General features: G+C 46.7%; 1 protein-coding gene across 9 annotated transcripts in view; it reads left to right on the forward strand.

Moving 5' to 3' along the window:
* The window catches only part of ANKRD6 (ankyrin repeat domain 6), a 197,444-nt gene that overhangs the window by 133,042 nt on the left and 39,116 nt on the right, over positions 1-25,286 (forward strand). For all 9 annotated transcript variants that reach the window (XM_055136194.1, XM_055136196.1, XM_055136197.1 and 6 more), the window contains exon 3: positions 24,427-24,525. In XM_055136194.1, coding sequence (XP_054992169.1) covers positions 24,427-24,525 — 99 coding nt within the window. The remainder of the gene's footprint in view (positions 1-24,426; positions 24,526-25,286) is intronic.

The following is a 25,286-nucleotide window of genomic DNA, read 5'->3' on the forward strand; positions in this document are numbered from 1 at the left end:
GTCCCCTGAGCACCATCAGAAGTAATTCCTGAGTGCAAAGCCAGGAGTAACCCCTGAGCATCGCTGGGTGTGACCCAAAAAGCAAAATAAATAAATAAATACACACATATGTGTGTATATATATGTATATATAGGTGTGGGGAACCAGAGCCATAGTACAGTGGGTAGGGGATTTGTCTTGCTCGCGGCCAACCTGGGTTTGATCCCTGGCACCCCATAAGATCCCCTGAGCACTGCCAGGAGTAATTCCTGAGTGCAGAGCCAGAGTAATTCCTGAGCATCTCTGGGTGTGACCCAAAAAAGCAAATATATTTTTGCTGTGGCCCCTCACATATATATATGTATATATATATGTATATACACATATATATGTTCAAATAACATATATAGGGGGCAGAGAAATAGTATAAATAGCATAGGGGTTAGGTATTTGCACAAGGCTGGCCCCTGCTTGATCCCCGGCACCCTCTATGGTTCCCTAAGCCCTGCCAAGGGTAATCCCTGAGTGCAGAGCCAGGAGTGAGACCTTAGCACCACTGAGTGTGGCCCCCAAACTGGTCTCTGTATCTCCCTCTCCATATATATATGTATAAATACAAAGCCAGATGTCCTCTTACTTATCCCTATTCTGCTCTCCTGAAGAATCAATTCTACAAATCCTGTTTCTGTTTCCTCTGGCAGTTTGCTCCATACTTCTTTTTATTTATTTATTTATTGTGGCCAGTGGAGGGGAGTGGGGTTTGAGTCCAGGGGACCCTGAGAACTCTGTGCTCAGGAGACCATGTGTTTCTGGGGATCAAAACTAGATCTTCTGTTTGTTTGGAGTATTTTTGCTTTTTGGGTCACACCTGGCGATGCACAGCGGTTACTCCTGGCTCTGCAGTCAGGAATCACCCCTGGAAGTGCTCAGGGGACCATATGGGATGCTGGGAATCAAACCCGGGTCAGCCGCGTGCAAGGCAAACGCCCTATCCGCTGTGCTATTGCTCCAGCCCCAAAACTAGATCTTCTGTATGCAAAGTTGTGCTTGGCCTATTGAGCACTCTCTCTCTCTCTCTCACTCACTCACTCTGGATTTCTGATTAAAATCTGTATGTTACTTGTTAATTTAAAAAATATTTTTATATTTGTTGTTTGTTTGGGGGCCACACCCAGCAGTGCTTAGGGCTTAGTCCTGGCTCTGCACTTAGGGCTCATTCCTGGCAGGCTCAGAGGACCACATGGGCTGTTGGGGATTGAACCCAGGCTGTTGCATGTAAGGCAAATGCCCGACCAATTGTACTGCCACTCTGGGCCCTAATATTAATTGTAAACAGTGTGTCTGCATTATAAACACACATAGATCAGTGTCATGTTTTTCACTGTATGCCTCTCATTTTCTCCATAAGAAAGGACTTTCAACTCTCTTGACGTATCCTTTTTGTATTTACATCTGTAAATGACATTATGATGTTGTTCAGATTTTGATTCTTCATTTTTCCATTTAAGGCATTGTCTGTTGGCTTAACCCTATGAAAACTGAGGGCTGAAGATTTACCCTTTTTCCTCTCCTTTTCTCACACATGCATTTCTACCTCCCTCATTAGCGTGAGATCATAACTTAGGTGATATTGGTATTCAATCCTTACATTATTTATTAATTTTTTACTAGGCCTGGAGGGCCACTCCCTCTACCTTTCCTCCAGCTAGCTGGTTGTCAGCCCCAGACCCTTTTTTTTTTTTTTTTTTTTTGCTTTTTGGGTCACACCCAGCAATGCACAGGGGTTACTCCTGGTTCTACACTCAGGAATTACCCCTGGCGGTGCTCAGGGGACCATATGGGATGCTGGGATTCGAACCTGGGTCAGCCTGGGTTGGCCGCGTGCAAGGCAAGCGCCCTACCCGCTGTGCTATTGCTCCAGCCCCCAGCCCCAGACCCTTTATGTTATTTTAGCCCATTTATGACATCCATGAATATGCTGTGTAGTGGCTATTATTATTATTATGTTTCCTTTTCTTGGTAATAATTGTGTGCTGCTGTTGATTGTCCTTAATTTGTTTTCTTGATTTTTGTCTATCACTACTCAGTTTTTTTTTTCTTTCTTTCTTTCTATTTAAGTTCAATTATCTTTTTTTCACAGTTACAAAGTTGTTCATGATGAGGTTTCAGTTATACAATGCTCTAATACCCAGCCCTTCACCAGTGTACATTTCCCACGCAGATATCCCCAGTTTCCCTCCCGGCACCCTCCTGCGCTCACATCTCACCTTTTTCTACCTGCCTCTATGGCAGGCACTTTTCTTCCCTCTCTCTCCCACTCTCTCTCTTTCCCTCTCTCTCTCTCTCTCTTGCTAGTCATCTTACAAGTTCCTCCTGAGTTGTGCTAATTTTCTCTCTGAATGTTCAGATATGTTAGATCTTTCGCCTGAGTCTCTTTGAAGAGACATCCCTGGTGCCCCCACTCTTACTTACTTCAGTCTGGACCACCCAACGGTGCCCAGGGGACCAGGCTGTGCCAGGCATTGAGCCAAAGGCCTCCGCATCGAGCTCTCCCCAGCCCAGATGGCCTATATCTGTGCTAATAGAGTAACTGCATGTGGCACTTGAGTACTTGGAATGTGACAAGTGTAATTGATGAATTAAATTTTAAAATTGAAATTTAGTTCATTAAGTGTTATTTATGGCCATTGACCACTGTATTGGATGCCCAGTTTGAATACCAGGCTAAGAAAGAGGACGTGGGAGTGAGAGGTTCATTTTAGACATAGAATTATTTGGAAATCATCTATTGCTCTCCACATTCTCTTTGTTATATCACAGTTCTTGAGCAGATCCATAATTAGTGTGATTATGTAAATGCTCTTTATTGGTGAGCCAAGAATTGGACTATGATTACGATTCCATTTTTATACAACTCGCTGTTTTTCTAAGAGTTGATAATTGCCTTGACTTTTCATTTGTTTATTTTTATTCCAAATTATAAATGTTTTATCTCCTCCGCAAACCTCCAGTAAAACAGTTCTTAATATAATTTTCCATGATTGCACCACACCTGTCACATATTTATTCTTTTCTTGGAGATGTCCCTTCTCGAGTCCCCTTTTTTGTTTGTTTGTTTCGGTTGGGTTTGCAGTGGGCAATATCTAACAAAAACAAATCCCTCTACTGATGTTGTCCATATGAGAGAGGAAGGGAAAAGGTTTGTGGACTTGATGCTGGCAGGAATATTAGCAGCTTGGTGATGGGTGTGATATGGCAACATTATACCTCTAAGACATATTTATACGCTAGTACAGCAGGAAGGATGCTTGCGCGGCAGACCCAAGTTCAGTCTCCAGCATCCTATATGGTCCCCTGTCAAGAGTGATTTCTGAGTACAGAGCCAGGAATAACCCCTGGGCATCACTGGGTATGACCTCCCCAAACCCAAATCAACCGACCAACAAACAAAAAACACTGTATTTATACTCTAGTAAATCAGTGTTATCTCAATAATTTATATATATATTTTGCAACACAAATTGGGACACCATAAACAGACCTATACACATATGGATCATTTGGTTTTTGACAAAATAGTGCAGCAAGTAAAGATCAGACTTTGAAACCAATGTGACTGGAACAGTTGAACATCCATTTAGCAAATAAATGGACCAGAATTGTTACCTTGTACCTCAAATCAATATCAATTCAATATAGTTTTGAGCTCTAAATGTCCGAATGGAAGCTATAAAGCTTCTAAAAGGAAACAGGATCAAATCTTTGTGATTTTTTTTGGTAACGGTTAATTTTCTGTTTTAACTTGGCTTGGCCACAATCTCCAGATATGTATTTAGAGTCATATTTTAGATGAGACCAGCATTTAAATCCATCAGCTTTGCATTAGGGAAATTATAGTCTGTAATATGGATGAGACCTTCCTTAGAGGAACAGAAATCACCTTAGGTGAGGAAAAGAGATTTCTGCCAGCTTGGACTGGCTTTGAGCTTGGACACAGCCCAAGTGCTCAGGAACAGATGATTGGGTAAAGAAATTGTGGGCTATCTACACAATGGAGTACTACTCAGCTATAAGAACAAGCAAAATCTTACTATTTGCTGCTCTGTGGATGGAACTGGAGGGTCCGTGCTGAGTGGAGTCTGAGGAGAGGAACAGATACAGAACCACCTCTCACTCGGCGGCCCAAAGTAACAGACCTGGAGAGTTGGTCCACAAAAGTGAGTTTACCTGGGAGGGAAGCGGTGGGGTTCACCCCTTCCTTGGGAATCCCCCAAGAGAGTGGTTCTCCCGACATTGGTCGAGTGAAGCTGGCCCTCTGGGGATGGGTGTGGTATTGCAGTGAGGAACGCAACTATCAGTAATAGTATTCTAAATCCTGCTACCTCGGTAAAAATGGTAGGTCCCTGGAAGCTAGAGCCATAGTACCCCGAATAGGGCATTGGCCTTGCACACGGCTGACCTGGGTTTGATCCCTGGTGCCCCATACAGTCCCCCAAGCCCACTGGGAGTGATCCCTGAGCACAAAGCCAAGAGTAAGCCCTGAGTATCACCAGGTGTGGTCCTCCCCCAAAAAACAAAATGGAAGGGGTCTTCTTTCCCATTGACCACACACTGCTGGCCTAGCCTGAAAATCTAAACTGACAAGCTCCACAATTGGCCCTAGCCAGTTCCTAGAAGTAAGCTACACTAGCACCACCGGCTGAATTGAGAAACGAACTGGGGAATGCTGTTTGTCAGTTAAAATGAACAGACAGACGGACTGATGGGGTGAGGAAACAGCTCAAAGCCTGGGGCTTGGGCTGGAGCAATGGCACAGTGGGTAGGGCATTTGCCTTGCATGCAGCCGACTTGGGTTCGATTCCCAGCATCCCATATGGTCCCCAGAGCACCACCAGGAGTAATTCCTGAGTGCATGAGCCAGGAATAACCCCTGTGCATCACTGGGTGTGACCCAAAAAGAGAATTAAAAAAAAAAGCCTGGAACTTCCTTGTGCGAGGCCCCAGCTTCAGACCCTGGCACTGCATGGTCCCCTGAGCATTGCCAGCGTATGATCCAGCCGGTCATGTCTCTGCCAGTGGCCCTGTAGGCCTCCTGAGCTTTGCTTGGGAGGCCCCCACAACATTAGAAAACATTTATTTTTTATTTTTTTTTTTATTATTTTATTTATTTATTTTTTATTTATTTTTTTTTTTGCTTTTTGGGTCACACCTGGCGATGCACAGGGGTTACTCCTGGCTCTGCACTCAGGAATTACTCCTGGTGGTGCTCAGGGGACCATATGGGATGCCGGGGATCGAACCCGGGTCGGCCGCGTGCAAGGCAAACGCCCAACCCGCTGTGCTATCGCTCCAGCCCCTTAGAAAACATTTAAAGGGACAGGGGATCTGGGTTTTGAGGGAGGGGTTGGGATTTGGATTGGTGTTTTTTTTTTTTTTTTTTTTGAGTCACACCCGGCAATACTCAGGGTTACTTCTGGCTCTGCACTCAGGAATTACTCCTGGTAGTGCTCAGGAGACCTTATGGGATGCTGGGGATTGTATTTGGGTCGGTTGCATGTAAGGCAAATGCCTTGCCCTCTGTCTATGGCTCCAGCCCCAGGAACAGGTATTCGATACAGGGAAACAATCTGAAATAATCTCAAAAGGTATTAAACATTTGAAGCCAGAAACAAAAGGCCAAATGCAACATGACTTTTCTGCAAGAGAAACTGTAGGAACAGGGATCGAGAGAGAGCGCAAAGGAGGCGGCACAAGCTCAGCATGCAGAAACCCAGATTTTACCCCTCTCATTACAGGGTGCCCTGAGCATCTCTAGGAGTGACCCTGCCCCCGAGCACAGAACTGGGAGTAACCCCTGGGCACTGCCAATCCCTGAGCACAGAATCCTGAGGACCAACAGGTGTGGTCACAAAACAAAACAAAACAAAACAAAAAAAAGCAAAACAAACTATAAAACTCATGAACATTAACACCAGTTTGTAAGCCACTTTACCTCAATAATAGTTTTTTTAATTAAGTTATATCTTCCCCAACAAATGTAGCAAGAACAGGCTTTGCAAAGAGTAAACTTGCTACTGTTCCTGCCTGGACTTGTTGCTCTTAATTCTTTTTTCTTTTTTTAGGGGGGCATGGGGAGGGCAAAACTTCTGGAATGGGGAGGGAGAAGGTGGAGGATAGGAGCTGGTCTATGAAGCCTGCTTCTCAGGAAACAGGCGCAGTGGAAACCAAAGATCTTTTATTTGTTGTTAGATGCTTTGTGTTTCATGCTACAGCTGTGAGTTACTCTTAGAATTTCTCAGTGTTTGTAGGTTTGAACTTGTGTTTGCCAGTCTGGAGGCACAAAGTCCTTTCTTGACAGCTGCTTGTCCTCCCTCATCCCCCCCAAAAGTGGGTGACGGTGGGAGGAACACATACTTCATTGTTGGGAAAGTGACAGTGTTCACTTGAGGGAATGTGTTACGGCCCGAGAGGAAGAATCCAGGACATCAGACCTTGCCTTGCAGACCACTGCTTCTGCCAACCCTTGCTCCTTCACCTACACTGCAAATGGTCTCCTGAACCGGAAACCGGTGGCCAGTCCTCACCACAGAGCCAGGAATAGCCAGTGAGCACCAAGAACTGTGGCCTAACTGCTCTCCTCCATAAGAGAATATATTATAGGGCGCATGCTTATTCCAGAAAACTCCAACCTTTGTTTATAAAGGCATGCAAGGCATGAACATGTTTTTTTTTGTTTTCTTATAGTTTTTTTTTGTTTGCTTTTTGGGTCACACCTGGCGATGCTCAGGGGTTACTCCTGGCTTTGTACTCAGGAATTACTCCTGGCGGTGCTCAGGGGACCACATGGGATGCTGGGAATTGAACCCGGGTCGGCCTCATGCAAGGCAAACACCCTACCCGCTATGCTAGCACTCCAGCCCCATGAACATGTTTTTGTTTGTTTGTTTAATGCATTGACTAGTTCACACACTGGCTTGATTCTTTTTTTTTTTTTTTTGCTTTTTGGGTCATACTCGGGTTAGTCCTGGCTCTGCAGTTAGGAATCACTCCTGGTGGTGCTCAGGGAACCGTATGGGATGCTGGGGCCCAAACTGGGTCAGCCGTGTGCAAGGCAAATGCCCTATCTGCTGTACTATTGCTCTGGCCCCACTCCCATGGTTCTAAGGCAGAAAGTAGCCCCTCCCCACTACTGTGCTCTCCCCCTGGAAGGCCTTTGTGGCCGTATCTTTGCACTCCCCCCCACCCAGATCTTTCATGCCTGTGAGTGTAAACAGAAGCACGCCCTTTATGTTCCCATGAAGTCCTATATTTTTGGAGGACTCTGATGAAGCGCACATCCTCCTCAGCTTCGCTCAGAGAAATATGACTGACTTAATCCTAGTGCCAGACCTCACAACTGTGCCCATCTTCTGCCCTTCCAAAGTGGACAGCAGCAACTCACCTAGCCCTCGGTGCTTATGTGTGTGGGGCTGCCCTCCCAGTGGAACCACAGGGTTTGAGCCTGTGGGTGCCTGCGGCCCTGTGTCAGCAAGAGCAGAATTGCCCCCCTAGAAGCTGGTGCACACCCTCCTAGGGGAGGGCTGAGGTCACACAGGCTCACCTGGGCTCCTGCTGGCCAGAAAGTCTCTGCCTCTGACTCCCCAGGACTTCCCAGGGTTCCTGTGAGCCTGGAAGCCTCACCCCGAGCAAGCCAGCTAGCCAGGGCTGGCACCCCTGCAGGCTCCTGTGGCCCCTGATGTGAACCCTTCCGGGTCCCACCAGGCCAGCCAGCCTGCTTTACATTTCTCCCGCAGCTTGCAACTCAGGCATCCCCCTGTGGGAAGAAAACCTCGCCCAGGAAAACAGGGGCCTTTTTTGGGGTAGTTTATCAGCAGAAACCATCAGAGGAATCTGACAGGCGCTGTGGCTTCTGAGCGGGAAGCCTTTCATCTACCTGGTCGGTGAGTGAGGAACCCAGCAGAGCGTTACAGGTGGTTCCCAGGGGGAATGTAAAGAATGACAAGAATGGGGTCCACGAGGAAAGCAGAAACAAATGTGCTGCTTGTTGGCTGTAAAATTGGCCAGCGTACCCCGAACTGCTGCTGCTGGACATAATTTATTGGCGTTCCCCTTGCTGTCCCACCATGTGCACCAGCCATGCTCCCACAGTGTGGCTTGAGCTGGGTTGTTCCTCAGAGGTCCCAAAGCCCCTGAGCCTTGTGTGATTACAGGATGACATTCTACTTTATTTTTCTTTTTGGGTCACACCTGGTGATGCACAGGGTTACTCCTGGCTCATGCACTTAGGAATTACTCCTGGTGGTGCTCAGGGGACCATATGAGATGCTGGGAATCGAACCCGGGTTGGCCGAGTGCAAGGCAAATGCCCTACCCACTGTGCTATAGGTCCAAGCCCCTAGGATGACATTCTAATGACATTTTCTTTTTTTTTTTTCTTTTTTTTTTTTTTTTGCTTTTTGGGTCACACCCAGCGATGCTCAGGGGTTACTCCTGGCTCTGCACTCAGGAATTACTCCTGGCGGTGCTTGGGGGACCATATGGGATGCCGGGGATCGAACCCGGGTCGGCCGCGTGCAAGGCAAACGCCCTACCCGCTGTGCTATCGCTCCGGCCTCGGGCTCAGAGTTCAAATGTCTGCAAATTATGGAATCTGTGCAGTCCAGCCATCATTGACTTAGTGGTCCCTTCTCCATCCCAACCGCCTTCTCCCCCAGCTCATGGTGCAGGCTTCCAAACCGCAGAACGATCCTTCTGGCCCTGGTCTTGAAACAGAGTTGTTGAGGCTGTTGGGACATGTGGGTCAACAAGTAGCCCCAAGTCTCTTAGTTATCTGCCCCCCTCACTCTCTGCTTCTGGGGAATTCCGGGGAGCATCGCCTTGCTCCTCAGGGCCTCTTTCCGGGCCTGACATCCCTCCTTTGTACGGGGCTTCAGGGCGTGCAGGCAGGCCCAGGGTTCCCTCCCTCTCTCCAGCCCTGGACAGGCCTGGGGGGGGGGGGCGAGAGGTCTGTCTAGTACCTGGGCCTTCAGTCAGCAAATCCTCCACCACTGCCCACCCGCCTGGTCTGTGATGCTTGTCCTCTGTAACCTCAGCAATTTCGACATCAAATTGAAGCTTCTAACTAGACAGGGATGCATTTTTATAACCCTGATTAAAGTGCAGCGGGGAAACCCCTAAACCCATCCATTTTCACAGGTCTTAACCTCCCTAGAGGAGACATTATGATATCCTGGCAGCACTGGGTGTCGGCATTTAAATCCCTACACACGTGCGTCAGAGGGTGGCTGCTTTCAAACCGTTGTCAGGCCATCAGCGTGTCCCCCATCCGCCTTCCTGGGCATGCTGACAAATGACAGGACCTCAAAGCAGAGGAATTGCGGGCCGCTGGCCTGGGGCTGGGGCTGAGGGGGAACTTGGAACCCCTTCACATTCCCTCTTTTCGTTTCTTTCTCCTAGGCTATAATGACTCAGGTTTGTTTTCTGATGAGAATTGGGGTGCGGCTGAGCAGCTATGCCCCAGTCTTCATTTAGCCCATGTTTCCATCAAAACCAGCTGTGTGTAAAATATCAAATCACGTACCCTGTGCAAGGGGAATCTAGCTTAAAGAACAGCCAGTGTCATCCCATCAATAGTTGGCAGCAGGCTTGGGCTGTGATAGCATAGACTGGGGGCTTACCCAATGCTTGTTGCTTTTTTTTTCTTTTCTTTTGGTTTTCGAGCTGTACTCAGCAATGCTCAGGAGCTACTCCGTGGCTTTGTGCTCAGAATGACCCTTGCTGGGGCACAGGGGACTATATAGGGTATCAGGGATCAAGCCAGGGTCAGCTGCATGCAAGGCAAGAGCCTTATCTCCTGGACTATCGCTCTGGCCCCACCAATGTTTATTTCTTACAGTTCTAGAAACACCGTCATACCTGATCTGGAGAGAGAAGAGAGTCCAGAATGCATGTGCTGAGAGAGAGAGAGAGAGAGAGAGAGAGAGGAGAGACAGACAGACAGACAGCTAGACAGACAGAGACAGAGACAGAGAGACAGAGAGAGAGACAGAGACTCGGGACTTCCTTTTACCTGCTGCCAAATCCCACCCCCAGCTATCCCATTGTCTATTCTGATTGGCTACCATTCCCATGGGAAGCGATTTAAAGTGACCTGGCGGTCACACCTCACTCCTGCTGTATCCTAAGGACTGAGTTTGTCAGAGGGTCCCACTCTCAGGTTAGGGTCCCCTCTAACCCTCAGGCTGGCTCCCAATGCTGTTGTGTGGGGCAGAAAAGTTTCAACATATGAATTGTGGGGAAGAGCACAAACAAATTTAGTCTCTGGATGGGTTGATCAAGAGAAATGACATAATTATGCAACAGATGAAAGTCCAGAGCCAGAGTGATAGTGAGTAAGGCACCTGCCTTCCTGGAGCCAGCCCCAGTTTGACACCGGCACTGCACAGGGTCTCCTGAGCACCACCACGAATGAGCTCTGGGCACAGAGCCAGGAGTAAGTCCTAAACACAACTGGGTGCAACCCAATCATAACCACCCTCCCCCCCAAAAAAATTAAATCTCCGCTCATGGAACAGGTAGCCAATCAGAAAGTAGAATGGGATAGCTGGGGGTGGGATTTGGGAGCAGATTAAAAAAAAACTTGACAAGGGGTCAGAGAAAGGATTAGAGGTTAAGACTGACTCTGGTTCCCCCAGCACAGTCCAGGATCACTCCTGAGCACAAAGCCAGGAATAACTCCTAAGCATCTTTAGAAATGTGTCCCCCACACCTCAAAAAAAAAGGCAAAACAAAAAAAAAACCAGCTCAACAAATGAGGATTTGAGGTGAATTTTCTCAGCATAATAATAAGCATTAAAAACAAAACAAGGGGCTAGAGTGATAGCACGGCAGGTAGGGCGTTTGCCTTGCACGAGTCTAACCCAGGTTCGATTCCCAGCATTCCATATGGTCCCCTGGGCACCGCCAGGAGTAATTCCTGAGTGCAGAGTCAGGAATAACCCCTGTGCATCACCGGGTGTGACCCAAAAAGAAAAACAAACAAACAAACAAACAAAAACGAGGGGCTCCTGCTTAAGAAGACCCCTCCTATAACCTAGGAGCATTTCTGTCTTCTTTTCCCTTCTAACAAATAAACTCTTTTCTGAATTTGGCTGTTGGGTCTCAAATCCCTTGCTTTCCACTTTGACTGCTTGGGGACAGGAACCCGGATGACCGCACCTGCTGTGACACAACACAATCCAGCAGGTTATTGACGTGAAGTCTCTGGGCAGCGGGCACCGTCAGGCCAAGAAGCAGCAACGGCAGCCACTAACAACCAAATTGTGCCGGGGGCTCTTGCTATAATTGAGATCTTTTCATCTGGGCAATAAAAATGATGGGATTCATCATATTTTACTCTTTTTGGTTTTTTTGCTCGTTTGTTTGTGGGTCACAACCAACTGTGCCCAGGGCTTACTCCTGGCTCTGAGCTCAGGGATCACTCCTGGCGGGGCTCAGGGAACCATCTGGAGTTCCAGGGATTGAACCTGGGTAGGCTGGGTACAAGGCTAGTGCCCTACCCATTGGACTATCACTTTAACCCCTCATCATATCATTTTTCTTTCTTTTCTTTTTTCTTTTTTTTTGTTTTTTGGGTCACACTCGGCGATGCTCAAGGGTTACTCCTGGCTCTGCACTCAGGAATTACTCCTGGCAGTGCTTGGGGGACCATATGGGATGCCGAGGATTGAACCCAGTTCAGCCGCGTGCAAGGCAAACTCCCTACCCACTGTACTATTGCTCCGGGCCTCCCCCCCCATCACATTTTACTCTTGTGTTTTAATTTCAAAGACCTCAGTGCTCAATGCTGAGCTGTGAGAGTTCCCCCCAGTCTGAGTTTTTTTTTAAATTTTTAATATTTAAATTATTTTACTTTTTGGGTCACACTCAGCAATGCTCAGAAGTTACTCCTGTCTCTGCACTCAGGAATTGCTCTGGCGATGCTTGGGGGACCATATGGATTGAACCCTGGTCAGTCAAGTGCAAGGCAAATGCCCTACCCATTATACTATCCTTCTGGCCCTCCAATCTCTGTTTTCTGATGCAAATACCTACCTCCTCCAGTGCCCATTTGTCTTTTTTGCTTTTATGAATTTGTGCCTTTAAAGTAAACCAGTAAATTACAGTAAATTTCTCCATCCCTCTGGAAGGTCCAGCAAACTACGAGACTATCCCGCCCGCACTGCAGAGCCTGGCAAACTATCCATGGCGTATTCAATATGCCAAAAACATAACAACAAGTCTCACGATGGAGACGTTACTGGTGCCCGCTCGAGCAAATCGATGAGCAACAGGGTGACAGTAAACCAGTAATAAATAAATGTAGAACTCCAGCTTTAAAAAAAATACAACTATAGACTATAGACTTATAGCTAAGATCATACTTAATGGTGAAACACTTTCCTTTAAGAAAATGTATTTCCAGAGTGGGTTATACCACCCCATGCTGGGGGTAGGGGTGGGTGAGGCTACATTGGCCCCTGGTACAAATGAGAGACACTTTCTCGGTGCTGAAGGAAGGTAGATTTCCAGGCAGGTGCTGAATGATTTTTATTTTTCTGAAAAGGGGGTTGTAATCCAAATAAATTTGGGAATCTCTGCTTAAGGAGCAAGGCAAGAGGTCCTTTGTTGGCATTAGACTATAGAGCTGAGCTTACCTGGGGAGGAGGGTGGTGGGAGGGGCTCTTGGGGCACAGGTGGAGGGCAGGGGGCTCCCTGGTGGGGAGTGTGGTGTTGGAGTGACGTATGTACAAGTTAACAGGACTCGTCACTAACAGGATTATAAACTACAGTGCTTCAAATCAAAAATAAATTAAAGATAAACCTCAGCTTTGGCATTAACATCTTAATACCTCGTACGTAAAATAAACCCTAAGACACTCATGGTCTTCATTGCTGCAGGAGTAAAACAAGAAAATATGCTCTGTGAATACCTCTATTAAGGAGGTGAAAAAATAACTAAGGGTCTGGGAAAAACATTTGCAAAATACTGATGACAAAGGATTTATATTGGTCTTGTATAACAATTCTAGAATTATGAAAAACTCTCAAACTTAAGAGTGTAATAGTAGATAATCTTGTGAGGAAATGGGGTAAAGTCATGGAGAGACATTTTATCACAGAGATTATACTGATGGCAAATAAGCAGATGCAAAGATGTTCAGTGCCATTAACCATTAGGAAAATACAAGCTAAAACCACATGGAAAGGCCAGAAAGATAGTACAGTAGGTCAGGTGTTAGCCTTGCACACAGCTGACCTGGGTTTGATCCCCGGCACCCCATAAATTCCCCCAAGCCCACTAGGAGTGACCCCTGGATGCAGAGCCAGGAGTAAGCCTTGAACACAACTGGGTGTGACCCCAAAACAAAAACAAAAAAATAAAACCACAGTGAGCCACTACTACATGTATCAGTAAGATTAAAAAGTAGTAACACACTAAATACTGGGAAAACTGTGGAGAAACTGTCTTTCTTACTTTGCTAATGAGAATGTAAAATGATAGAGCCACCTTGAAAAACAGGTGGCAATTTCTTATAAAATTAAGTGTGCAGACACAGAAAGAAAAGAACACAAAACCCGGAGAGATGACCTAAGAGGCCTGAGCGCATGCTCTGCATATAGGATCCCTCGGTTCAGTCCCTGGCACCATGTGGTCCTGCAGGCAGCACAGGGATGACCCCCCATGGACAGAGCAGGGAGTGGCCCCAGGTGTGGCCCCCAAACAACAACAAAACTACAGACACACATACCCAGGTGCCCTCCCTAAACAAACAACAACAACAACAAAAAACAACAAAACCCAAAAAACCCCAAGTATGTCTGTTCTATGTGAATTTCAATTGCACTCATTCAAGAGAAATGAAACTTTTGTTTACACAAAGGTACATACAAATGTTTATAGCACCTGTAGTCATAATAGCTTCCAGCTGAAAACAACCCAACTTCCCCACACTGAGTCAATGGTAAACACATTATGGTTCTTTATGCCATGAATACTATTTAGATCTTTTTTTGTTTTTGTTTTAAAGGATACACATTAGCTGGAGAGATAGTACAGTCGATAGGGTATTTGCTTTCTCTGAGACCAGCCCAGGTTCGATCTCTGGCACCACATACGGTTCCCGAAGCCCTGCTAGGAATGATCCCTGAGTGCAAAGCCAAGAGCAAGTCCTGAGCTCAGCCAACTGTGGCCCAAAAACAAAATAACAAATCTTAATTTAAAAGGTACAGACTATAGGTATATGCAAGCTTATGTACTTTCTTATTCCATTCTGAGTTAATTTTGTGCATGGTGCTAATGATCAAGGTGTTTTTTTTTTCTTTTTGTGTCACACCTGGCAATGCACAGGGGTTACTCCTGGCTCTGCACTCAGCAATTACTCCTGGCGGTGCTCAGAGGACCATATGGGATGCTGGAAATCAAACCTGAGTCGGCCACGTGCAAGGCAAATGCCCTACCCACTGTGCTATAGCTCTAACCCCTCTTTTGCAGTCTACTTTCCCCAAAACCATGTACAGAATTGACTTTCTGATCTCCACGGTATGATTTGGACTCCTTTACCATAGAGTAGATGTTTGTATATGCATGTACTTTGTGCTAGAGTTTCAACCAGGGAATAGGAATTCTCCATTTTTCTTTTCTCACAGTAGCCACAGCTGGTAGTGCTCAGAGACTCAGGGATACTCCAGTCCCAGTCCAGAATGGCCAGTGGTGCTCAGATCAAATGCCCAGCCAGGTGCCAGGGCCAAGCCCAGCAGTACTGGTGACCAGTGCTGTGACCACCAGGGCCACATGCAATGGTGCTCAGTTTCAGAAACGTGGGGAAGTACACTCTCCCATACACTGTGAAGAAAAATTTGGGAACTATCTGATGTTTGCTGTCTACACACATGAAATAATGAAGTGCCCAGAAAAGTACTTGAACCCTAAGGGCTCCAAAGTATTTATTATTATCATTAGGAAGCTTAAGATTCTAAGAATATGAAAACTTCAATTTCTGAAGAATGTCCTACCAAAATGTCAGTTGCAAGATTGACTCCCACAAGTCACAAAAGCAAAATAAACTATACTTTATCCAAAATTTAAAAATTATTTATTAAAAGACACTCTGGGCAGAATGAAAAGTACAACCCATGGAATGGGGAAACTATCTATAAATCAAATCTCTAACAAGGAATTAGCATCCACAATATATAAGGACATGAAGCATGAATTTTCCCCAGTGGAGATTGACAAATCATCAATAAGCTTGTGGAAAAAGTGTTCAGCATCATTAATCTCCAGTTTATCATTAGGGAAATGTAAATCAAAATCACAAGTTACCACCTTTCTATCCATTAGGATGGTTATTATCAAGCAAAACAAAACTGATACCAACATGTTGGCAAAGATTTGGAAAATTAGAACATGTATTAGAACAAACATCAATGAATGGCACAACCACAATTGAAGCAGTTGATGGTTCCATATAGTCCTCTGAGCCTACCAGCAATGATTTCTGAGTGCAGAGCCAGGGAGTAACCCCTAAGCATCGGTAGGTATAGCCCAACAACCAGTAAAAGGTTGGGTGAAAGGCAAACACCCTACCCACTGTCCTAGTACTCCTTCCCAAGAGAGGACTTTTTTATTTCCCAGCTACAATTCATCATGAGCGATGGAAACAATGGAGTCTTTAGTGGTCAATTAGGTTGCTTGAAATATTTTGGTCCTCCTTGTTGATGGATTTTTCTTACCACAAGTTACCAGAGCAGCAAATGAATCTTGGCACTTACCAGCTCACCTCCAACGGAATTTTTCTGTTATGAAGTCACGATCTTTGAATAATTGATTCTCAACAAAAGATGTTTTAAATCACCTCTCCTATTTGTTTATGAATATTAGGCTCTCCCTAAGGTAAGATTTTGAGAAGATTTTGGCAGAGGAAACTGACCCTTTCTTTTCTTTCTTTTTTTTGGGGGGGGGGGCGGGGGTGGTCACACCCAGCAATGTTCATGGGTAAGTCCTGGCTCTGCACTCAGGAATTACTTCTGATGGTGCTCGGGTGACCATATGAGATGCAGGGGTTTGAACCTGAGTCGGCTGCATGCAAGGCAAATGCCCTACCCACTGTACCATCACTCCAGCCCTAAAACTGACCCTTTCAAAGGGAGGATCATGGACCTGTCAGATGGTAAAGGAGGTAAGGCACTTGCCATGCCTGTGCTGACCCTCGTTTGCAGCTTGTTCCTGCACACTATATGGTCCCATTAGCAACCCCAAGCACAGAGCCAGGAACAGGCCCTGAGAACCACCAGGTATGACCTAAAAACCTAAATTAAATCAAAGGCAGGATTATTATTTTACTAGGCTGTTTGTCTTACTAATATTATTTCTGCACTCCCTACTTCTCTTGCCTTTCTTTTCCCCCTTAATACAACAAATAATCTATTACATTTTTCATGGTCTGGAGAAAGCGGAGTGTTGTCATTTGGAATCTATCCTAAATGCTAATCTACCCTAAAATTTCCCATTTAAATGCTTTCTCCTCTTGTAGCTCACAAAAGTGCCATTGTCCTCAGAACTATCTCTAGTAGAAAGATTAAATTTGTTTCTTTCTCCCTGTGTCCCAGTCAGACTTTCTAGCTTTGCTATTCCTTTGGGTTCTTCCCTGGTGTCTCTCTGACTCGGGTCATGGGCCAGCGCCATTGAGCCAAGATGGTGCCCCAGGTGTGACTGAGCACCAGCTCTGCCCTCCTCACTCCTCAGACCCCCTCAGCTCCCCAGACAGCTGCTCTGAAGAGTATCATGCTCACTGGCTCACTGCTTATGGGTAGGTACTGTCCCTCCAGAGACTGCCAGTCTGTCATGTCTAAGCAGGTTGAAAACCACGCACCTGCCACAGTGCTTGGACCAGTGCTCAGTCAGGTGTCTGTGCTCAGGTGTGAAAAAGCTGAAAATGGTTTGAAGTGTATAAGGGAGGATCTGAAATACGGAAGCCAAGAGTCAGAGCGATAGTACAGTGGGTAGCATATTTGCCTTGCATGGGGCCGACTGTTTAATCCCTGACATCTCCTTGATCCCTCAAGCCAGGAGTGATTCCTGATCACAGAGCCAGGAGTAACCTCTGAACATCCCCAGGTGTGGCCCAAAAACAACACAAAAGAGATAGCAAAGCCAGAGAGAGATGCGACCCAACTCTGGGTCCTGGCTGGAGGATGTGTGAGCAGAGCCACAGCTGTGGTCTCTCAGGTCCTTGGACTCTGGGAGGAAAGAACCTTTGAAGGCTTGTTTCTGCGCTATGTGGTCCTCAACTAGTCCTAGACAACCCCCACCCTGCTACCAGGGCAGGTTGGGAAACTGTCACCCTTTCAGGGCTCAGACATGGGTTTGCAACCCCAAGGATACCTTAGATTCACCTGGAACATGGGGCTGGAGTAAGCACTTACCTAATACAAGGCTGATCCGGGTTCAATTTCCAGCATCCCATTTGGTCCCCTGAGCCCACCAGGAGTGATCACTGAGTGAAGAGTCAGGAGTAAGTCCTGAGCACCTCTGGGTATGGACCAAAACCAAAAAACAAAAAACAACAACAACAAAAAAGGCGAGGGGAAATATTACCTGGAACTTAAGTAACACACCAGACCACACCCTAACTAATGTGATTGAATCCAGGGTTTTGGGGTGAATTTTGGGAATTTAGTTTTCATTTTAGCATTGTATATGACTTTAATGTTTAGCAATAGTGCTGAAAACACTGAGTTATGTCATTGTCTGTGAAAATGTGACCATTCTCCTGGAAATGTGTTGGAAATGTTGATTCTTAGCCTCTGCCCCAGACTCACTAAATCAGTGTTAAGGGGACCTGTGTATCCTTTGGGGGTGGGGGGGGAGTGGAAAGGTTTGAACCACACTTGGCAGTGCCCAGGGGCTTCTCCTGACTCTCTCCTCAAAGGTCACCCTTGGTGATGCTCAGGGAACCATAGTGATGGCAAGGATTAAAACTGAGTGGGCTGCATGCAAAGCAAGTACTTTATTATTTATTTATTTATTTATTTATTTGCTTTTTGGGTCACACCTGGCGATGCACAGGGGTCACTCCTGGCTCATGCACTCAGGAATCACCCCTGACGGTACTCAGGGGACCATATGGGATGCTGGGATTCGAACCCGGGTTGGCTGCGTGCAAGGCAAATGCCCTACCCGCTGTGCTATTGCTCCAGCCCCCAAAGCAAGTACTTTAATCCTGCTCTATCCTTCAGGCCTCAGATACTTTTTTTTTTCTTTTGGGCCACACCTGGTGATGCATAGGGGTTACTCCTGGCTCTACACTCAGGAGTTTCCCCTGGCAGTGCTCAGGGGACCATATGGGATGCTGGGAATCGAACCTGGGTCAGCCTGGGTCAGCCTGGTGCAAGGCAAGCGCCCTACCCACTGTGCTATTGCTCCAGCCCCAGGCCTCAGATACTTATTTTTCAATAAGTCTTGAAAGAGCTTATTCTGCCCAATAAGCTTGAAGACCATTGGTTTAAGGCATAATATGATAGCAAAAGAAGCAAGATCATTTTATGTGACCTGTGTTGATGTTTGCAAAAGTAATTACAAGATGCGTTGAAAAGGATCAGGCAAAAGTGATAATAGTTGTTTTAAATGATGGAATTACAGATGATTTGACTTTCCAAAATGTTAGTAACGTCCTTATATTGCTCTTAAAGCTACAGGAAGCTGTGAGAGGCAGTCATGCAGTAGTTTTGACTGACAGGGTGGTTAAGAGGCCCCTCTAGAATATAGCTGGAGCAGCGACCCCTGCTGTCCTTCCCCAGCACTGCAGGTTATTGTCTTGATCCCTCTTTTCCCTCTACGGTGCTTCTCAGCCCTGGTCTCTCAAGAGTCACCAGAAGATGGTCTGACAACTGATTTTTGGGTCCCCCACGGAATTTAATGGGGAAACTCTGAAAGAGGTCTCTGGCCTCCAGACTGATGCATAGACAGACACAGACCAGACCAGCCTCAGCAATGCACAGGGGTTACTCCTGGTTTTGCACTCAGGAATTACTCCTAGTGGTGCTCGGGGAACCATATGGGATGCTGGGAGTTGAACCTGGGTCAGCTGTGTGCAAGGCAAACGCCCTACCCATTGGACTGTTACTCCAGCCCCTTCTTATTTTGTTTTGTTGTTCTTGTTGTTTTTGTTGTGGGACCACACCCAGCTGTGCCCAGGGCTTAACCCCTGGCTCTGAGCTCAGGTGTCATTCCTGGCAGGCTTGGGGTATGTAAGGGGTGTCAGCGATCATATCCAGGTCAGACACATATGAGGCAAGAACCTTACTCCTGTACCATTGCTCCAGCCCCTAGAATCTTGGAGACTTCTTCAGGGTTTGCTTTTGATGCGTCTTTTGAGAGCCCTCTGCAGGGAACGTCTCAGAGGCACCCCACACTCTGCACAGCCGGGAGTGGGAAGGGTAAGGAACCCGGGCAGGGGCAGGCTTAAGGGTTAGTCCAGACCTGAATGACCTGTTGGACATACACATGAATCTCTCCCTGCTGCAGTTTCTGCATGTATAAAGTAAGTTTGGGGCAGGAGACTTGGGTAGGACACTTGTCTTACATGCAGCTGACCTGGGTTTGATCCCCAGCACCCCACATGGTTCCTTGTACCATGCCAGATGAGATCCCTGACCATAACCAAGTGTTGCCACAAAACAAACAAAAAATGAATTAATTAAAGTATCGGTTGGAGCGATAGCACAGGGTAGGGCATTTGCCTTGCATGAGGCTGACCAGGGTTGATTCCTCCACCCCTTTCAGAGAGCCTGGAAAGCTACCGAGAATATCTCGCCCACATGCCAGAGCCTAGCAAGCTACCCTGACGCATTTGATATGCTAAAAACAGTAACAACAAGTCTCACAATGGAGACGTTTTGGTGCCTGCTCGAGCAAATCAATGAGCAACAGAATGACAGTGATACAGTGAATTAGAGTATGCTTGATAGTAGTGCCGGGTCAGAGAGTACAGGCGTTAAGGTGCTTGCCTTGCCTGAGGCCAACCCTGCTTCAAACCCCAGCATCACATAGTCCCTACCCGGGGTGATTGTTGAGCACAGAACCAGGCGTATGCTCTGAGCCACCAGCCATGGTTCCAAAATGAAAGTAAATGAAACCTAAATGATATTGTCTACCTCATCCGCTGGGTTTTTATGGGGACTGAATGAGCTAAACATGTAACATTCATACAATATTCCTGTTATTTGTTATACATTCTTTGATATTAGCTGGTGCTGCCTCTTACTCTTGTTCCCACTATTATGGGTCTTTCTGGCCCCACCAGGATCCAGTGTTGAGGTGGCTTAAATAGGTCTTTGAGTACAACTGGGTTAAGCCCAAAGCACAGTGTTGCTTCCACAACGCATGTTCCATACAGTCTTTTCCCCATTGCCATGTTCCTCTGGTCCTCAGAGCATGGAGACGAGACCAAAGGACTTCTTGATGCTCCACTGACTGAGGTCAGGAAGATGCTGACAAGAAGTCCAGTCCTTCTTGTCAGCCATTTGCAGTATCTATTGTGTTCACCCTCGGACTGGAGCGATAGCACAGCGGGTAGGGCGTTTGCCTTGCACACAGCCAGCCCGGGTTCGATTCCTCCGTCCCTCTCAGAGAGCCCGGCAAGCTACTGAGAGCATCTCGCCTGCAGGGCAGAGCCTGGCAAGCTACCCATGGCGTTTGTGATATGCCAAAAACAGTAACAACAAGTCTCACAATGGAGACGTTACTGGTGCCCACTCGAGCAAGTCGATGAACAATGGGATGACAGTGCTATTGTGCTCACCCAAGCAATGCCCGTGGCTTAGCTGGACCTTGTCATCCCGCCTTCTGATTACACCTGTCCACTTGGGCAAGCCCCTTGGCCTCCATGGGCCTCAGCTTCCCACCGCTATGACCGGCTTGCTGCTAACCATGTTCCGTGGGTCTCCCCAGAAGTCAACACAAAGGACTCCACAGCAGGCAGCCCCTTCCCCAGTCTCTCTTGAGGCTGCTCATCCTCACCATGAGCGTCCTTTCAGATTTCTTAGAAACACGCTGTCCCCCTCTTCCTTCTCACAGCACACACACATACATCTTTCTCCTCACAGCCATGGTGCCCTACTCTGAGACAGGCCAGGACAGATGGTGCAAAGGGTCAGAACATGGGAGCCTGGGGCCTCCCTATCGTCCCCCAAGCACCGCTGGGGACAAATATTGAGTGTGTCATACAGTGGGTAGGGCATTTGCCCTGCACGCAGCCAACCCGGGTTCAATTCCCAGCATCCCATATGGTCCTGAACACCACCAGGAGTAATTTCTGAGTGTAGAGCCAGGAGTAAACTCTGAGTATTGCTGGGTGTGACCCCCAAAAGCAATATATATATATATATATATATATATATATATATATATATATATATATATATATATGGTGTGGCCCTTCAAATTAGCTAAGAAGGGATGCCTTAGAAACCTCATGAAGGTCACTTAACCAGAGCCCTTAACAAGGACATGCAGTGGGCTGGAGCTGGGGACCAAAACTGTGAGTGGAGGCCGCCACTACATTTGCACCATCGGATCAACATTTCCTTAAAAAAGGCTCAAGATTAAGGGCACCCCCTCACCCCTGCCACTGCAACCCCACCTGCTGGGAAGGTCAGTCTGTCTTGCAACCTTTTTATGAAGGCTTTTTATAGCTCACATTCTAGGGAGTCACTTTTTTTTTCTTAATTAAGAATTCTAATTTTAAAGCAGGCCCTGACCTCTTTCTTTCCAGAACCGTGTGAGTACTTTCATTGCATTTTCTGGGTAAAAATTAAGATCCTTTATTGTCTGCTGGCTCTGTCTCCTCTATAGCCAGTTACCCATGACACCCAGGCACGTGGCTGAGACTATCGTAAAAGGGTTCTTCCCATGAGGATATTAAAAAAAGGTCTTGGGGCAGTTGGATTAGATGCTATAAAGGACTTCAAGTCACATGGCACTTTTTTTTTTTTTTTTTTTTGCTGAGGGGTGTGTTTTATCTGGAATGGGGCCTTAATCGAGGAAGCCAAAGGATAATTGTATTTCCTCTAAACAGTCCTGTTTAGAGACTGTTGTTCGACAAGGTCATTTGTCAGACAGAAGGTGATTTGCTCTGAAGAGTCATTTCAGAATGTCTGCCTGGTTTGGGGCCTCAGCTCCTGCTTGGGGAGCTAAGGCGATGAGAAGTGTCTGATCACAATTCCCACAACAGGGCCTCGCTGCCCGCTGGGCTTGAGCCGGAGAAGGGACTCACGTGGATTCCACAGCCCAAGTGCTTGTTAGCAGCAAGCGGAGACGACAGGAAAAGCACCTGCAGATAAAGAAAGGACCCAAAATACCAAATGGTACTGTGCAATTTAATAGGATGTGTGTAGATCTGAAGGTCAAAGTGGCCGAAGTGATACTACAGCAGGTGAGGCACTTGCCTTGCACATACCCACCCCAGGTTCAATCCTGACACCATATATGTTCCCCAGGCACTGCCAGGAGTGATCCCAGAGGGCAGAGCCAGGAGTAAGCCCTGAGCATCACCAGGTGCGGCCCAAAAACCAAAAAAGAAAAAGGAAATCAGTCAAACAATGTTAGTGTACTGCTTATGGCTTCACATGTGTACTAAACATGTGACAAAAGGCAAAGACATGACAAATGTGGAGACTTGAGAGTATTTTTCCCTGTGGGGCTGGAGGGAAATGAGAAGTGGGAGAGGTCTCCAAGACATGTCCACAGTTTCTCTAGCATTTTCTTCAAATAATGGGCCATGTATGCATTTTATTTATTTGTTTTCTTTTTGGGTCACACCCGGCGATGCACAGGGGTTACTCCTGGTTCTGCCCTCAGGAATCACTCCTGGCGATGCTCAGGGGACCATATGGGATGCTGGGAATTGAGCCCAGGTCGGCTGCGTGCAAGGCAAATGCCCTACCCATTGTGTTATCGCTCCAGCCCCATATATGCATTTTAAAATGCTGCTTATAGTTTTGATTGACTACAATATATTTTTAATTAAAAAAATGTTTTGAGAGCGAGCTGAGCACGGGTTCAGCAGACTGCGGTGCATACTTTGCAGGTGGCTCAGGTTTGACTGCCCCTTTCCAGTTACCGCTTGATCTCCTGAGCACCGCCCCGGGTAATGCTTAGTCTTGAGTCAGGAATAGCCCTGGAGCACTGCTGGGTCTGGCCCAAATAGCAAAAAAAAAATAGAGAAAGAATCAATTCTAATCACTTTAGTCAGGGTTTCAATTTTGAATAATTATCTTGCTCTCCTGGGTTTTGTTTTTGTTGATTTGTTGGTTATTGGGGAACTACACCCACCAGTGCTCAGGAATCTTTCCTAGTGGGGAAGGGGAGGACCACATGCCTTGCCATGGACTGAACCTCTCAGTGGGGGTGGCATTGAACCTTGGTGGTGGGGGTGGCAGTGTTTTGGCCACACCCAGCTCTGCTCAGGGCTAACTCCTGTTTCTGGTGGAACTTGGAGGAACCATATGTGGTGTAGGAGATCAAACCAGAGTCTGTCACATGCAAGACAACACCTTACAGCTCTATCATCTCTCCAGCCTCTTTTGAATATTATTTGAATTATTCACTAGATTTTTCTGAAACTGATAACTTGATCTTTTGCTGCTCTGCCATCTCTTTCTTTTCTTTTTTCTTTTTTTTTTTTTCCTCTTTGGGTCACACCCGGCAATGCACAGGGTCTACTCCTGGCTTTGCACTCAGGAGGTATTACTCCTGGCAATGCTCAGGAGGCCATATGGGATGCTGGGAATTGAACCCGGGTCAGCCGTGTGCAAGGTAAACACCCTACCCACTGTGCTATTGCTCCAGCCCCTCTTTCTTTTTTCTTTTCTTTTCTTTACTTTTATTGAATCACTGTGAGATGGATCCTTACAAAGCTGCTCATGATTGGCTTTCAGTCATACAATATTCCAACACCCATCCCTCCACCAGTGTACATTTCCCAGCACCGCTGTCCCCAGGTTCCTTCCCATCACCCCTCAGCCCTGCCTGCCTCTATGGCAGGCACTTGCAGCCCCCCACCCCGCCCCGTCTCTGTCTCTGTGTCTCTCTCTGTTTCTGTCTGTCTGTCTGTCTGTCTGTCTCTCCTTTTGGTGCTCTGCATCTTTGCCCAATCAGAGATTCACTGTGACTGCCTCGACAGCCCTGAGCATTAGCGCCTGTGGGAAAGGAAAAGCCCTTTCTCACTCATTGCCCTCCATATATTAGTTTGGTGAGTGGGTAGTAGACACGAAACAGTCAGTGTTGATCGGGTTTGTTTATCGATGCCTTGTCAATATCCCAGGGTGGAGTGCCATATGCAGACCTGGCCCCAGGATGGTCGGGATGTTTTGTTCTGAAACTGGGGTTTGCTTTGTCTTGACAGCATGGCCGGACCGCCCTGCATCTTGCTGCCAACAAGGGCCACCTCTCTGTGGTCCAGATCTTGCTGAAGGCTGGCTGTGACCTCGATGTCCAGGACGATGTGAGTAAAAGGATTGAGGGTAACTCGGGAGCTAGTTTGCCTAGAAACCCACAGAACAGAATGTGGTCAGCCGGGAGGTTGGAGGGCAGTAGGAACTATCCAGTATCTTTCACCTCAGTCGTGGGCCCTGTGACCCATTCTCAGTGGCAAGTCAGAGTGGGGGCGTGAGGCATGGATTTCCCCTTATTATGATGGTAGTTTGCCTAATCAAGCACGCCAAGACAAGCAGTGGATGGAGAATAAGTTTTTATTTTCACTGGTTCATCAGATCAGTGGGACTCTGGTCGGTAAGCACCTGAAACCTTAGACAAAGCTCAGAGCCTTTTATTATTTTTTATTGAAGAAAAGCCTATTTTTACAGGACATTCATGCAAACTCATCATTTCTTTGCTTCATGCTCCAGAATTGTGGGGGCACATGCACATCATGGCACCTTATCAGTATGGCCACAGGAAGTTTCCTACGATCAGCAGTTTCTTAGCTTGAAATAGGGAAGTTCATCCCAAGTGCAGACAGGGTGGGCATCTTTAAATTTTTTCACCCACAAGCAAAATTATCTCTAAGAGTTTATTTCATAAATCAACTGCAAAATCAAATATATATATATATATATAATAAGTTTCCATCGTGACACCATCACAATTCATTTCCTCTGTAGTGTCACTCTAGGAGAGAGCCTCAGTTGGATTTTTCCTGTATTCTTTCTTCTTGGAGGCACATATCCATGTGCACGCATACACACACACATGCACACACACACA

Source organism: Sorex araneus, chromosome 4 (genome assembly GCF_027595985.1).
Source record: "Sorex araneus isolate mSorAra2 chromosome 4, mSorAra2.pri, whole genome shotgun sequence".
NCBI classification, from domain to species: domain Eukaryota; kingdom Metazoa; phylum Chordata; class Mammalia; order Eulipotyphla; family Soricidae; genus Sorex; species Sorex araneus.